The 14,451-nt window shown below is 37.1% G+C and overlaps 1 protein-coding gene across 2 annotated transcripts in view; it reads left to right on the forward strand.

The window, feature by feature from the left end:
* LOC134741664 (gamma-aminobutyric acid receptor alpha-like) overlaps nucleotides 1-14,451 on the forward strand; it is a 57,965-nt gene that overhangs the window by 40,824 nt on the left and 2,690 nt on the right. For both annotated transcript variants that reach the window (XM_063674526.1, XM_063674527.1), the window contains 5 exons: nucleotides 2,361-2,443; nucleotides 3,422-3,556; nucleotides 10,977-11,104; nucleotides 13,551-13,736; nucleotides 14,018-14,149. In XM_063674526.1, coding sequence (XP_063530596.1) covers nucleotides 2,361-2,443; nucleotides 3,422-3,556; nucleotides 10,977-11,104; nucleotides 13,551-13,736; nucleotides 14,018-14,149 — 664 coding nt within the window. The remainder of the gene's footprint in view (nucleotides 1-2,360; nucleotides 2,444-3,421; nucleotides 3,557-10,976; nucleotides 11,105-13,550; nucleotides 13,737-14,017; nucleotides 14,150-14,451) is intronic.

Consider the following 14,451-nt stretch of genomic DNA (forward strand, 5'->3'; position numbering starts at 1 on the left):
AGTTAGAGTTCATAGTCTTTTGTCATTATTCTTTCCCAGGCTCCCATGAGCCGTGGCAAAAATGCCGGGACAACTAGAGGAAGATGACGCCGTGCAAGTGTTATTTATACGTCGTAATTTCATAGAAGCTACTCGTTTAAAATAACGCACTGCGTGTGTTATCAAAATTGTTGCAGACTTATCATGGTCTAGCTCTACAATAGCTCTACCTACATTATTGGTTGACAAGGCGTCAAAGCATTATGATTTTGTTACTTACTTTTAAGTTTTAAGTGAGTGTAGAAATCTATTCGTACTTTATATATTTCCTCATATAATATAACCTACTATTTATTGCTTTCGCGGAGATTTATTTTCTAACTAAAACCCACTGTTGGTGCCCAACTTCGTTCAATAAATTATTAAAAAAGCAATACCTACCTAAACATATCTAACTTCGCTACCGGTCCCCTACTTCGCATTATCATTTTTTAGGGTTCCGTACCTCAAAAGGAAAAAACGGAACCCTTATAGGATCACTCGTGCGTCTGTCTGTCTGTCTGTCTGTCCGTCTGTCACAGCCTATTTTCTCCGAAACTACTGGACCAATTAAGGTGAAATTTGGTACACATATGTAAGTTTGTGACCCAAAGATGGACATGTAACGTAAACAAATTAATTTTAAACAGGGGGCCACTTTTGGGGGGTAAATGAGAAAATTAAAAAATAAAGTTTGTCAAACTATATCGTGTTATATATAAAATGAAAGAGCTCATTTTGAGAATCTCAAATATATATTTTTTTATAATTTTAAGATAAACAGTTTAGAAGTTATTCAAGAAAATAGGCAAAAAATTACCATTCCCCCCACCTTCGAAACTCTGGGTCAAAAATTTTGAAAAAAATACACAAAATAGATCTTTACCTATAGATCACCGGAAAACCTATTAGAAACGTGCAGTCAAGCGTGAGTCGGACTTAATTACTTAGTTTTTGATCCTACTCCTACGGGTTTTTTAAAGACATTCACATAAAAAATATATTATTTAAATTGTGTAATGTACGAAACCCTTGGAACGCGAGTCCGACTCGCACTTGGCCGGTTTTTAAATTATGATAACTAATTCCAAATCCTACATGTTGAATTACAAAAAGATTATGATACAAATTATAGCGTAATTATAATTTACTGCTAGTTAAGGATAATTTAAAAGCGAATTAAACCTATTTTTATTTGTACCCTAAAGGCAAATTTAAGGTACGAAGCCGTTTTTATGTGCAAATAAATGATTATGATTATGAAGTTTTGCCAACGTTTATTTTTAATGAACTGCAACATTCAACTGATTAAAATTGGTTTGCTAACAACGATAACACTACAATTGTCACCCAAGCCTGACACAGCTCCAATCTCATGTCAATAATTACCGACAAATTGACAAATATGTCGACTTGTAAAAATGACTCTTGTTTCACCAAATCATTGTCATTAAATAAAAAATAGACAATTGTAACAAAATGCCTTTCATGTTTAATAAGCACTTCTATACAAAAACAGTTTACGAAATTGTCACTTGTCACCTGTCACTTGACAATTGTCACTCGACATATGTCACTGACAAATGTCGGCGTGGTGAAATAGGGGCCCGGAGGCTTAAAATTTTAGTAGTGCTCCAGGCAATTTTAATTTTGTTCACGACAACCATGTCCGATGACATTCTGCAAAAAATAGTGCGATTTGATTCCGCTAAAGGCAGGTGGGACGGACTAACTAGAGCGCATCTATCTATGGAGGTACCTGCTTACTGCTTAGGTATACAAGAGATAAGAGCTATGCCTTACATTCTTCAGCTACAAGATGGACCCAAATCATGACATCATTACTCATGTGTTAATTTTGAAGTATTTTTGGATCAAACTGTACGGACGGAGCGTGGCGTGGCGATATTACCCAAAATTCTCCTAATTTGATACCTAATTATTGCAAAGAAAATGGATAGAGAGTCAGAAGCTGCAAGCGGTGGATTCAACGTACTTGGTACTTACACCTGCTCTTATATTAGTTACTATCTTTGTATAACAAATTGAAAGCAATTAAAAAACTTACTTTACTTAAAACTTATTTTTTTGTTATTTTCATTCCACTCTTTAAATTTCAGTTAAATGCCTAAATACAATCCGAAAAAAGTTTTACTTGCATCGTGGTTTCCTAAAACCACACAATTAATTTTTGTTTAAGGAGTAAATAAATGCGTAGTAATTGAACAAATAAAACAATGAAGCTTTCCCTAATGCTGCTATAAGTATAGGTATATATATATATTGCTGATTTTTGTACCTTGAACTTAAACCCCGATAATTAAAAGCAATATTTTTTACAGGTTAACTATTAAAGCTAAATGCCCCATGGAGCTTCGGAATTTTCCAATGGATCGCCAGTCCTGTCCACTTATACTTGGTAGTTGTAAGTACTTAATAGAAATTCTTAGTAAAAATTAATGACGTAATAACCGAACAGAACCCGTCCCGTAGGTATTCATTGGACTTTTTTAAAGGCTGCTCATTACATGGTGACTAACTATAAGTAGGTACACCTTTTATAGGCTACTCGTTACATGGTGACTAATTATAAGTAGGTACACCTTTCATAGCCACTGGGCTACATTGTGCAATTTCGTGGCAAGATTTTAAATGGTGAATTGTTCTATAAGTGTCACAAGAGTTCATCAAGTGAAGTGGAATACCGCATCATTTTGTTTATTTGTGCCTACTGGAAAGTCGATTGAACTCACACGTGAACAATTCTTGCTTTTCTTTCAGTTTCATACCCATTCTGGCTTAAAGCAATAAATCTTTATTGGTCACTCATTTTGAAAGCTGTGTACAAAATAAAGCTCACTCAAAAGCGTCTCAGTTGCATTAAAGCGCTCAGCATGCAGCGCAGCGCTTGTACCCTAACCTTGTTTCTCTAACCGATGCGAGCTTTTGTACGATATGCTTGTAAAAATTGAACATTTTGTGTGCTTATCTCTATACGCGGAGTGTAAAGATAAATGCATACCTAAGCTTTATTAGTATTTAAAATAACGGGTAGGTATGATGATTTTGACGGATTTTAACAAATTTTGACAATAGGTCAAAATAAAAATAGGTATATAGGCAGAGATGCGATTTATTTGAAATACTTCTATTTAAAATGCAAATACAAAATGCAAAATACCTATTTTGTATTTTGCATTTAAATGCCTTTTACACGCTCGCCGGTTTAGCGTCTAAACCTATCACCTAGGACCCGAAGTACGATATCATTACTCATGTGTTTATTTTAAAGAATATCTGGAGTGAACTAGGTACTTAGACACACAGTTCATCATATAAGTTGCTTACAATTACATCTACAAATATACCAATCAATTTATGTACCTTTTTTTTGCTTGAACAGATGCGTACTCCAACCAGCAACTGGTGTACCAGTGGCAGAACACGCAAAGCGTCAACTTTGTCCCAGGAATGACGCTGTCCCAGTTCGACCTAATCAGCTTCCCTTACCGAAACTTCACCTTCACCAGGCGAGAAGGTACTTATCGTCTACACCAACCAAGTCTTTAGTCGTTCCTTTTTGAGACCTGTTAATAAACTGTGTCCTCTGCCCTATACTCACTAAAACCCCTCTTTTTTTCTCATTAATTGCATAGATTTTATTTCTCGCGCCTAAACATGCGCAAGTTTTGTTTCTCTTATTTTCTTTATGTTTTTGTGAGAAAGCCACATAGTGCTTTCGGTGGGGGGTGGGGGGTGGGGGGTGTTTAGTAAATGCTATATTACCTCATTGGAAGTAGCGCGGCTACTGGCCGGTCACACAAAAGAGGTCTTGAAAAACATAATAACTGACAACTTCAGTGTCATCAGAAACGTGATAAAAAACGAACGCGAAAGAAAATTTTAAAAAGCAGTTAAATATATAATAGAACACCAAATGTGACCAAATCGGCAATTTTTCTGATAGTTTATGCTCAATCCAGTCCATTACCTCTAACTCTATCAAAAATTGCTCAAAATCCCCTATCTTCTTCTTCTTCCCGCTAGACCTGTTCCCATTTACTTGGGGTCGGCCTTCCTTGTCCTCAATTTCCATCTAGCGCGGTCTTGCGCTACGTCCTTATTTAAATGAGCTTCTTTTAGGTCTATTTCAACCGTCGTCCACCAGGTGGTAGGTGGCGCGTAGCGGGGCTCCGTCGGCTCAGGGTAAGAAGGGGTTGTTCTCGGAAATATTACTCTTTGAGGAAAAAAGCGACTGGGACATACGCGTGATTTAAAAAAAATAGTTTTGACAACTGAATGCGCCAGAGCCGTGTTAAAGGAATTTTTTATGGTAACTTTAATATTTTTATTCTCGGAAACTATGGGGTTCCGCACCATAAGACTTGGTGGGAAGATTCCATATGGTGAGTACTTTCTATAAAAAAAATATGAGCCCTGAACTCCGCGTCAGCTAAAGTGCAGTTGAGCCCTGATCTTTGGGTTACTAATAATAAATTGCATAATTATTATTATTATTTGCTTACCATCAGGCGGGCCGTATGCTTGATTGCCACCGACGTGGTATAAAAATTTTTACAGCTCTTTCAAATTCAGCAAACAATTTATTCTAAGCCTTGGTTTTTCAAATCTAACTTTGAAAAGAAAGTAGAAGATGAAGAGTAGTCTGATTCGCCTTAGGCTGGGGCATGTGTGATGTCCAGTTTCTGTTCAGGATAAAGGTAGCCCGGAATGCCAATGTGGTTACGGCGTAGGCACAATTGAAACGGGGGTGTTAAAACCGCATCAATATTAGATATCTTTAATTATTAAAACATATAATGACTAAAGATATCTAATATTGATGCGGTTTTAACACCCCCTGGCACTGACTAAAATAACCGACTTGATATATAGGTATATCATATTACATCTCTAAACTTTTTTGTAGTAGAAGTATTGCGTTGCGAGACGGGCATCTTTTTACACGTAATGTTTTTGATGGGATTAATATATGCTAAAACACCAACTACAGTCCACTGGCTTTACGCCACACTAGCGTTTATTAGTTTTATAACATGCAGCGGATCGAAGTATTAAATTATAGGTATTTATTAATTTTCATTAATTTCATAGTAAAGAAAACATTTAACAACCGAAATGTGTTAGTAAGCACAAATCAATAGCAAATTTTATAACATGCAGCGGATGGAAGTATTAAATTATAGGTATTTATTACTTTCATTAATTTCATAGTAAACAAAACATTTAACAACCGAAATGTGTTAGTAAGCACAAATAAATAGCAAATTCATCACGTTTGTGGTCCGTCGGCTTCGAGAACAATTTCCTAGTTATATTGTTAATTGTTGTCAGCCAAAAAAGTAGCATTTATTCCCGAGTAACTTTGTTTGCGGCAAACATGATGAACTCCCCTTGTTAACGCGGCCTAATTGTGTCCTATACAAATATAAAAAGCGTCTTGCAATTCCGACCATTCTTATGATTCATTTAGATTATTTGTCTGGCTCTGTTACGACCGCATTATATAGGGTGAATCAAAACCACATTTTCCGTTAGGTAAAGGTTTTTATCTCCGTATTGTTTATTGTTTATCTGACTAACACGGAGCAATATTCAAAATCGCAATGGATTAGCACCCTAATTAATTATCAGGTACCTAATAAAGAAATACCCTTGACTTGGAACCCTTTTTATAAACTACAACCTTATTACATCCACGAACACTCTTTTAGATCAAGCACTTGTTAATGTTATTGCCAAAATTATATGTAAGTATATCCAGCTAGTTTATTTTTGTAGAAGTACCTAGAATATCTTCTGTAATTTCTAAAATAATTTTTTTGAAAAAACAAGCTGGAAACGGGATACGCGGCGACGCGCGCTAGTCCCCCACACCCCAGAGTTTCAACCCCAAACGCCGGAAATATAGCTAATACAGCTACTACTATCCAGGATACTTGATACGTTTGAGGCTTTTGGCGGAGGATGGCGCCGCAACAGCGCCAACTTTGGTGATAAAACAACGCAACCTCATTGTGTTTGGGTTTGTTCGACTGGTCTCGATGAGTATTAGTTGCCTGTTGAAAGAAAAGTACAGTCAGCGATAAAAGCTGTATCAAAGATTGACAAAAAACTGAGGTATATATATTTATTACATGTTCATAAAATTCGGACATCTTTAAAAAGTCTAATTGTTTATACATAGGTCTTTTTCTGGTTACATCAAACATTTCACGGGAATATGACTTGCGATAGTATATTTTATTTAGGAATATAAATATTGGCGCACCTCGTCGAGCCCAAGGGTTACCCAGGTGACAGGAATGTTCCTCCTTTTGCCAGGAATGCGGACGGAACACGAAATTGTCAGGATTTTTTGAATTAACTGACTTTTTTTATAAAGTACCTTTTATTTACTTTAATTAATCCAAAACAAGTGATAAATGAGATCCACTCAATTTAATCAATAACTTCGTAATTATTAATTAACAAATCTTTCTAGGTAGACACTAGCCCGAAAATTCCGAAAATTTTTATTCCGAATTTTAGAATGTCGAATTTTATCATTCCGATTTTTAAATGCTTGACCCTTCGTAATTACGAATGATGAAAATCACGAAGATTTATATTTCCGAAAACCCAAAAAGCCGAATTTTGTAAATTCCGAACCACATAATTCCGATTATAACAATTCCGATGGTGACAAACACCGAATTTAACAATTACGATTTTTGAAATCACGAATTCCGAATGGCCATTATTCCGAAATTTTAAATTCCGAACCACATAATTCCGATTATAACAATTCCGACAGTGACAAACGACGAATTTAACATTTACGATTTTCAAAATCACGAATTCTGAACTGCCCTTTTCCGAATTGACGTGATTTCTATTTTAAATATCCCAATTTTTAAATTTCCGAATAACGATATTCGGAATATATTGTTAAACTTCGTTTTCTTGAGGGTCGCAGTTCTAACCTAACCTAATCCACTTTTCTGGCAACAGTTCGTTTTCTTAGGGGTCGCAGTTCTAACCTAACCTAACCCACTTTTCTGGCAACAGTTCGTTTTCTTGGGGGTCACAGTTCTAACCTAACCTAACCCACTTCTGGCAACAGTTCGTTTTCTTGTCGGTCGCAGTTCTAACCTAACCCACTTCTGGCAACAGTTCGGGTTCGCAGAGTCGCAGTTCTGCCTAATTTATTTATGCCGAATTTTTATTTCAAAAATATTTTATGACGAATTTAACATGATGCGGCACGACAGGCACCCGAAATAATTACTAATAGGTTGACTGGTAGAGAATGCCTTGTAGCATTAAGTCCGCCTTTTGTACATTTGTATTTTCTTTTGTGCAATAAAGATTAAATAAATAAATAAATAAAACGTTAGTCTTCATTTTAATATCACGGATTTAATTTTTCCGACCTTACAAAAAACCGAATTTCTGAATACCGAATTACTAAAACGTGAGTTCATTTGAATATTACGAATTTCATTTTTCCGACCTTACAAAAGAACGAATTTCTCAATACCGAATTATTTTATTTCCGATCGGACAATGATTTTTCGGAATTTAAGAATTCGGAATAAAATAGTTTCGGAAAAGTGTATAATCGGAACTTTAAGCTTTCGGTCAAATGATAATCGGATTTTAAGTTTTCGGAAATAGCACATTGGTGATTTTATTCCATCGTGTTTTTAAAAATCGTCATTTTGTTATTTCGGACTTATAAAAATCGGGATTATAAAAATCGTGGTTATAAAATCGGAAAAACGTATTTCGGAGAATATTTGGATGTTCCCGGTAACCCTAAGCCCACGTAAGAGCTCCTAACAGCTTTCATCTTCACTAATCGCATACAAGCTTCATCCGCTCACGGACTAACTTGATTTTCTGCATTTCAGGAAAATGCCGACCTAATAGAACTTTATCGTAAGTGCCGAATTACCGATGTCGCTTGCTCTCAGAAACAATATTATGTTACGATGTTACATTTACTATGCTTTATACAAGGTGGGACACAAGTACCTATAGGTACGTAATGTCTTAATGTGAATTGGTTTCCGAGAGACAATCGAATTTTTGAAAATGTTAAGTGCTTCCTGTTTCTTAGAAAGGTGTTAACCTGATGGTACATTTTACATTATAATATTTATATTAATGAAAGAAATCAATATGAATAAAAAAACAGACAAACTACCTGGTAATGTTTGTACCTATTCAGTAGTGTAGTTTAAGGTTTTATGCCTGGGCCGTTCGGCATATTCCGCCGCTTGCTCAATATCCCGGGCCATGGTCCCTTTTGACCCAAAGCTAAATGCGCACACTACTACACACAAAATAGGTCGAGATTGTTGTTGTTATGTGGGCTTATTTCCTACTCTTATTACACATGCAAGATTAACTTGCTTGTTGGTAATTAAATATGAAACACATTGATGACACATTCTGTACCTAATTTACCTCACCTTGTAGAAATTGCTCTGCATCACATATAATGAGGTGTGTGTTGCGTCTTGCATCTTTCTCTCTTCTTATTAATATTGTCTGCTTAGCAATAGGAATTTTCCTTGTATTGTAAGTCAATGGGGTTGGCAATTGTCAACGGTTTGCATAGATGGCGCCATCATAGCTTGCCCCTTTTTCTATAAGATTTGGCTTAAAGGGCTGGCATCCAGGCCATAAAATTCCATTAAAAAACGAAATTTTGACACAATTCTAGAGATTGACAGGGCTGCTGCGGGATTGCTGGCGCCATCTGCTAAATACTTCTACCGGCCAATGCCATCTGGAGAGACGACACAATTGTTCTAAGTAAATAAGAGATATTTAAGAGATACCCAATTTGGAGTATTTTTGATATTTAACCAATACTTGCGCGTTAAACGTTGAATGTTCTGTCGAATGCAAAAAGACGAATAGGACATTCGTCTTTATGTTTTCGACGGGTTTAATGAAAGATACTGCAATTAGTTTAATTTCAATATAATTAACAAATTAATTTTTTTTTTCCAGTCATGCGCCGCGCAGTATGGCGCCATTTATTTAAAAACAAACCGAAATTTAATGAAACGTCAAACTTAACCCTTAAATGCATGATTTTTTGTATAACTTTTTAATAAATTGAAATAGATGTGTCATGCTGTATAAAAGTAATAAATGTGATTTTGGATAGCTGCATATTGAGCCACGGACCATCAAATATACGATGCATATATACATCATTATGCATTTAAGGGTTAAGCAGCTCTATGGCTCTTGTTTATGATAAATTTTGCCAATGTTTACAATCTAATGTTAATTACTTATTACAGGATTTGTGGTCCTTATACCTACGACTCATCAAGTTGCCAAGTCGATTATAGGGGTGTTTAGTGAAATTGTATTTAAGAAATGGATTCTAGCTGGGCCCACAACTCCAACCTCTTTTTGATATTGGTTCGCCGTTCCTAGTCCGTTTTCTTACCACAGGGAGTTAATAGTAGATTGTTAACCAACCCACCCATTTCTGTCGAGGTAGTTTTCCGAGACGTGTCAATTGTCCGAGACGGAAATGGTGTATTTCACCCGAGATAAACTTTTCGTATCGAAACCAAACAAGGCAATTTTGCAATTATCAGTAATTAAATAAAGTACCTACCATACGGCCATGATTTTTTTCCTTAGGACTTGCAATCGGAGACTTTACATGTGTGAAGATAAATAACCCCTAGCGAAAAACATTTAGATTGAATACTGTAATTCTGCTCCCACAACCTTGATGCTGGCAAAATTGTCCCAATGGACAGATGCCATAAGAACCAAAAACTGAACTGAACTGAATATAAAAACTTCGAATTCCATTCCTTACTTGTTGCTTTTAGCTTTTCTTATTTTTTCGCAACTGTATTAAAAAAACGTCGTTCGATACACGTGCGGAAATGTCATTCTTCACTCGTCCCGAGTCTTGCCACTCGCCTACGGCTCGCGGCAAGATATCTCGGTACTCGTGATGTGATGACATACTTTCCGCACTAGCATCGAAATGTACTATTTTGGTTTATTCCTTTTGGTTCCCGCCTTATGAAATCGAGTAAATACAATTCAACAAAATAAATCAAGAATAATTTATTTTAATAATCTTCTTAAATTTTTGATAAAAAATGATTCAATGCGGGATTAGTTAAATTGGAACAATTACCAATTGTTCCAGGCGGGGAAATAAAGACCCTAATTTTCCATTTTATTTCCAACCAGTTGCTCGTGGGATAGGGATGCAGAGGAGTACACCGCTTTTCTCCACTAGAGCAGAAACGTATCACTTGCTGCACAATTTTTAGAACAACAACGACCCACTTTCAGAGCATGAAATATGAAAAACAAAAATCTGAATAGAACGATAAGTGTAGTGTGTTTCTTATGTACTCGCTCACCGAATGTCTCATTCACGCCCGATATAGACGTTCAAGTGCTATCGTATAAAAATATGTTTCAGTTTTTCTGCCAAAGGCAAATAGAAATATGATGTTTTATTGAACGGTGGCGCCGCACGGCATTAACACGAATCTGCTTTTACGGCTCAAAATATTCACATGGGTTTCGATAAGGTTGACAGATTAAAATGAGCATTTCGGTGTTCCCCTCGTGGGAATGTGGCTGTTGCTCTTGTACAGTTGAATCACCCAGTAACGTTATTTATAGTAGCTATAGTTACCACTTTATAGTTTATATATGTAAGTTTTTAAAGGGTCGGCAACGCGCATGTAATATCTCTGGTTTTGCAGGCGTCCATAGACTACGGTGACTGCTTACCATCAGGCGGGCCGTATGCTTGTTTGCCACCGTCGTGGTATAAAAACAAAAATTGAAGGCCAATGTTGCCCCACGAACCACGAATCAAAGTAGCCCTAGCCTAAGGTAGATTAAACAAGTATAAATGTTATATAATAAGAGTAATTTTTGCGCAGGAGATTTTTCCGTGCTTCAAGTATCGTTCAACCTGCAGCGACACACTGGGTACTTCCTCATCCAAGTATACGTACCGTGCATCCTCATCGTAGTCCTCTCCTGGGTATCCTTCTGGATACACCGCGAGGTAACCTATGTAATAAAATAACAATATTATTTCGTGAATTATGACGTGTAATATGAAATATTATTATAAATAAATGAGTATGAGTATGAGTATTATTAGATATTACTAGGTGTTGCGTTCAGTGCAGGTCAAACGAAGGATGATTAGAAGGCCTTAAGGCCTGTGTCCTTGCTGAACCGTGCTAACTTGATTTTTGTAACTTGATTACATTATATACCTATTTCAAAAAATATATGAATGTTCTTAGGTAAGTCGAATATGCAATTACATTAATTATCGTCCTAGCGTTGTCCCGGCTTTTGCCACGGCTCATGGGAGCCTGGGATCCGCTTGGCAAGTAATCCCGAGAATTGGCGTAGGCGCTAGTTTTTACGAAAGCGACTGCCATCTGACCTGACCTTCCAACCCAGAGCGTAAACTAGCCCTTATTGGGATTAGTTCGGTTTCCTCACGAATATCCTCTTACATTAATCTATAAAAAAAGTAAAACCGACTTCAAAAAGGATAAAATAAAATAAAATCCTGTTTTATATGCGCTTGCAACTGGTACGTTTGAAATCGGTGCCAAGCCAAATCTTTTATTTTTATTTTTTTATTATAAACTGATCGGCGATTGGCCGTAGTCACCTAGTCGTGAAACCTGATGGAAAGTGAAGACAGGACCTAAGATGGAGCTCACCGGTTCAGTAACAGCCTATTCACTCTTGTTTTAAAGATACCGAGGTTGATAAGGGAATACAGATGGCGGAAGCGCATTCCATTCCTTAGCCGTCCGTACCAAAAAGGAGGAGGCAAAACGTTTCGTCCGAACAAATGGAATGTGGACCACGAACAGGTGTATTCATCTTAGAAGCGTCAACACGCCGTCAACCTAAATGCCAACTTTGGTGTAGTTCGATGAGAAAGAAAGAACCAGTATTGTAGCTATTTGGCTTGGCACCGCCTTCAAACGTAGGTATCAGCTGCTAGCGCATATAAAACGGGATGATATTTTATTTTATCCTTTTTTAAGTCCGTTTTTACTTTTTTTTAAACATTAATTTTATTTTTCCATTTTTAGTTTTTCTTACGAGTGATGCATCATTCTGCAAGACTCGTTCGTGTCTGGCCAAACAGTCATATCGCCGCTATACTTACTCAACCTCGTATCTGCAACACTCATTTGATGACAAAAACACCCGTATTCCGAATGAAAGAAAAGCGACATTTCCATCAAATGATTGTTGCAGATATGAGGTTGAGTAAGTATAGCGACGATATTATCATTAAACATTTGGGTAGTACCTATGTTTTAAATCTTAAGGTCTGGATCTGAAGCCATCAAGATTTGAGGAGTTGAAAATACTAAAATCGTTATATGTAGGTTACACCTATAAGATTTGAGATCTCTGGATTCCTCATGGATCCCATCATCAGAACTGGGTTTTGACAAAAATGGGATCAAGTAGGGACTAGGTATAGGTTTATTCAAACAAAAAATAATTTTCAAAATCGGTTCAGAAATGACGGAGTTCTGAGGTAACATACATACAAAAAAATTAAAAATACAGTCGAATTGATAACCTCCTTTTTTGAAATCGGTTAAAAATGTACTTATCAGTGGCCTTCGTTTGATCCGTTCTGAACGTGAAACTCTGTATGTAGGTAATTTAGAGTACCTACATAATTATGTAGTTCTGTAGAGACTTGCCCGAATCAGGCCGCGTAGCCAAGATGCAAATCGCTTACGCTACGTAGCGATCGAAACGCAACTGTCACTGTCGCACTAATATAGAAGAGTGATAGAGAGACACAAAGCGTTTCGTTGTCGTAGCGATAGCGATTGCAACCTTGGCTAGGCCGGTTGATTCACTTAGGTATTGTGATAGAAAACTAGCCGAACGCAATCCGAAAGAAGGTACAACTGTATAGTCTATATATTTCGGCGCAGCCGAAAGGTTCGGTAGTTTTTTGGCCGAAACCGAAACTGAAATTGCGGTCAGACACTAAAGTTTATTTACGACGAATATTTTCAGTGCATAATTTAACCTTTTGGACGCCAATGACCGATATATACGCACCGTAGGTTCAACGCCAAAGACCGATTAATCGGTCATAGACCACAGAGCAACATAGATCTAGTGCATATGCATAAAGTTCAATTTCTGTTTTGACACTTCGGTGACGTGGCGTCTGGATGACTGCTTTTGTGTTTGACACGGCGTCGAAAAGGTTAACCTGTTAAATTTTTAAACAGGCTACAAGTAAACGTAGCTTAACTAACCCTAGTGAGTACCTACGTACCCATCTACGACAAGGTTATATTAAACTAATTTTCATTTGGTCACTTAGTTTGTTAAAAGTAGCACCTGAACATGTAAATAAGTTTACACAGAACTGCCTAACTGAAAATTGTTATTGATTTTGCGGAGTCGTTGTTGAGTTTCGACATTATTATGCATTTTAGGCAACGTCAGATCGCGTAGGCTTGGGAATCACAACCGTGCTGACCCTGTCCACTATAAGTCTGGACTCTCGCACGGATCTGCCCAAGGTGCGATACGCGACGGCCCTGGATTGGTTTCTACTCATGAGCTTCTTCTACTGCATCGCTACTCTTCTTGAATTTGCTGGCGTCCATTACTTTACCAAGGTACTAAAGTAGCATTACTCGTCTTGCATCTGTAGCCTCTTTTTGGTGAAGGGAAACATCGCAAAGAAACCGGACTAATACCAGTAAGGCTACTTATGGGGCATTCCCACTAGTTACCACCAAGTTGTTACCAGTGGTAACACCGAGATTCTCATTACCTTTTACCTATTATCTTTAAAATGATATTATATTCTGAATGATATCTATTAAAATGATAAAATTGAAAATAATATCTATTAAAATGATAATATAATTAATTAGGCACCTATTATTTTGATCAGGTCGGCTCTGGCGAGATCGTGATAGACGACGCGGAGTGGGAAGAGCTAATCGAGGAGGTGGGGGGCGACGCGTTTGCCGCGCGACAACTCGCCGCTCGCCGCCGGAGTTCCGGCAGATCCGCTGCCAACTACGTGAGCAATCTGAATTCATTAAAATACCTATACTAAGCTTCCCACTCACAATGTAGGGGGAGTCCGCGAGACTTGCTCAGGTGGGATTTGAATATTTTTTAGTATGGTATACATGTGTTATGCCCTAATGGGTACCTTAATAAATATTTTAATTTTGACACTTTTTTAACAAAACGGGCAAGTCTCCCGAACTTCCCCAATATACCAAAATGGTAGGTTCAATAAGAATATTTAGACAAAATAATATCTCAAAATTATTTGCATATGCTTCATCCCCTGCAGAGTCGAAATATACATATGTA

This window comes from Cydia strobilella, chromosome 5 (genome assembly GCF_947568885.1).
Source record: "Cydia strobilella chromosome 5, ilCydStro3.1, whole genome shotgun sequence".
Lineage (NCBI taxonomy): Eukaryota > Metazoa > Arthropoda > Insecta > Lepidoptera > Tortricidae > Cydia > Cydia strobilella.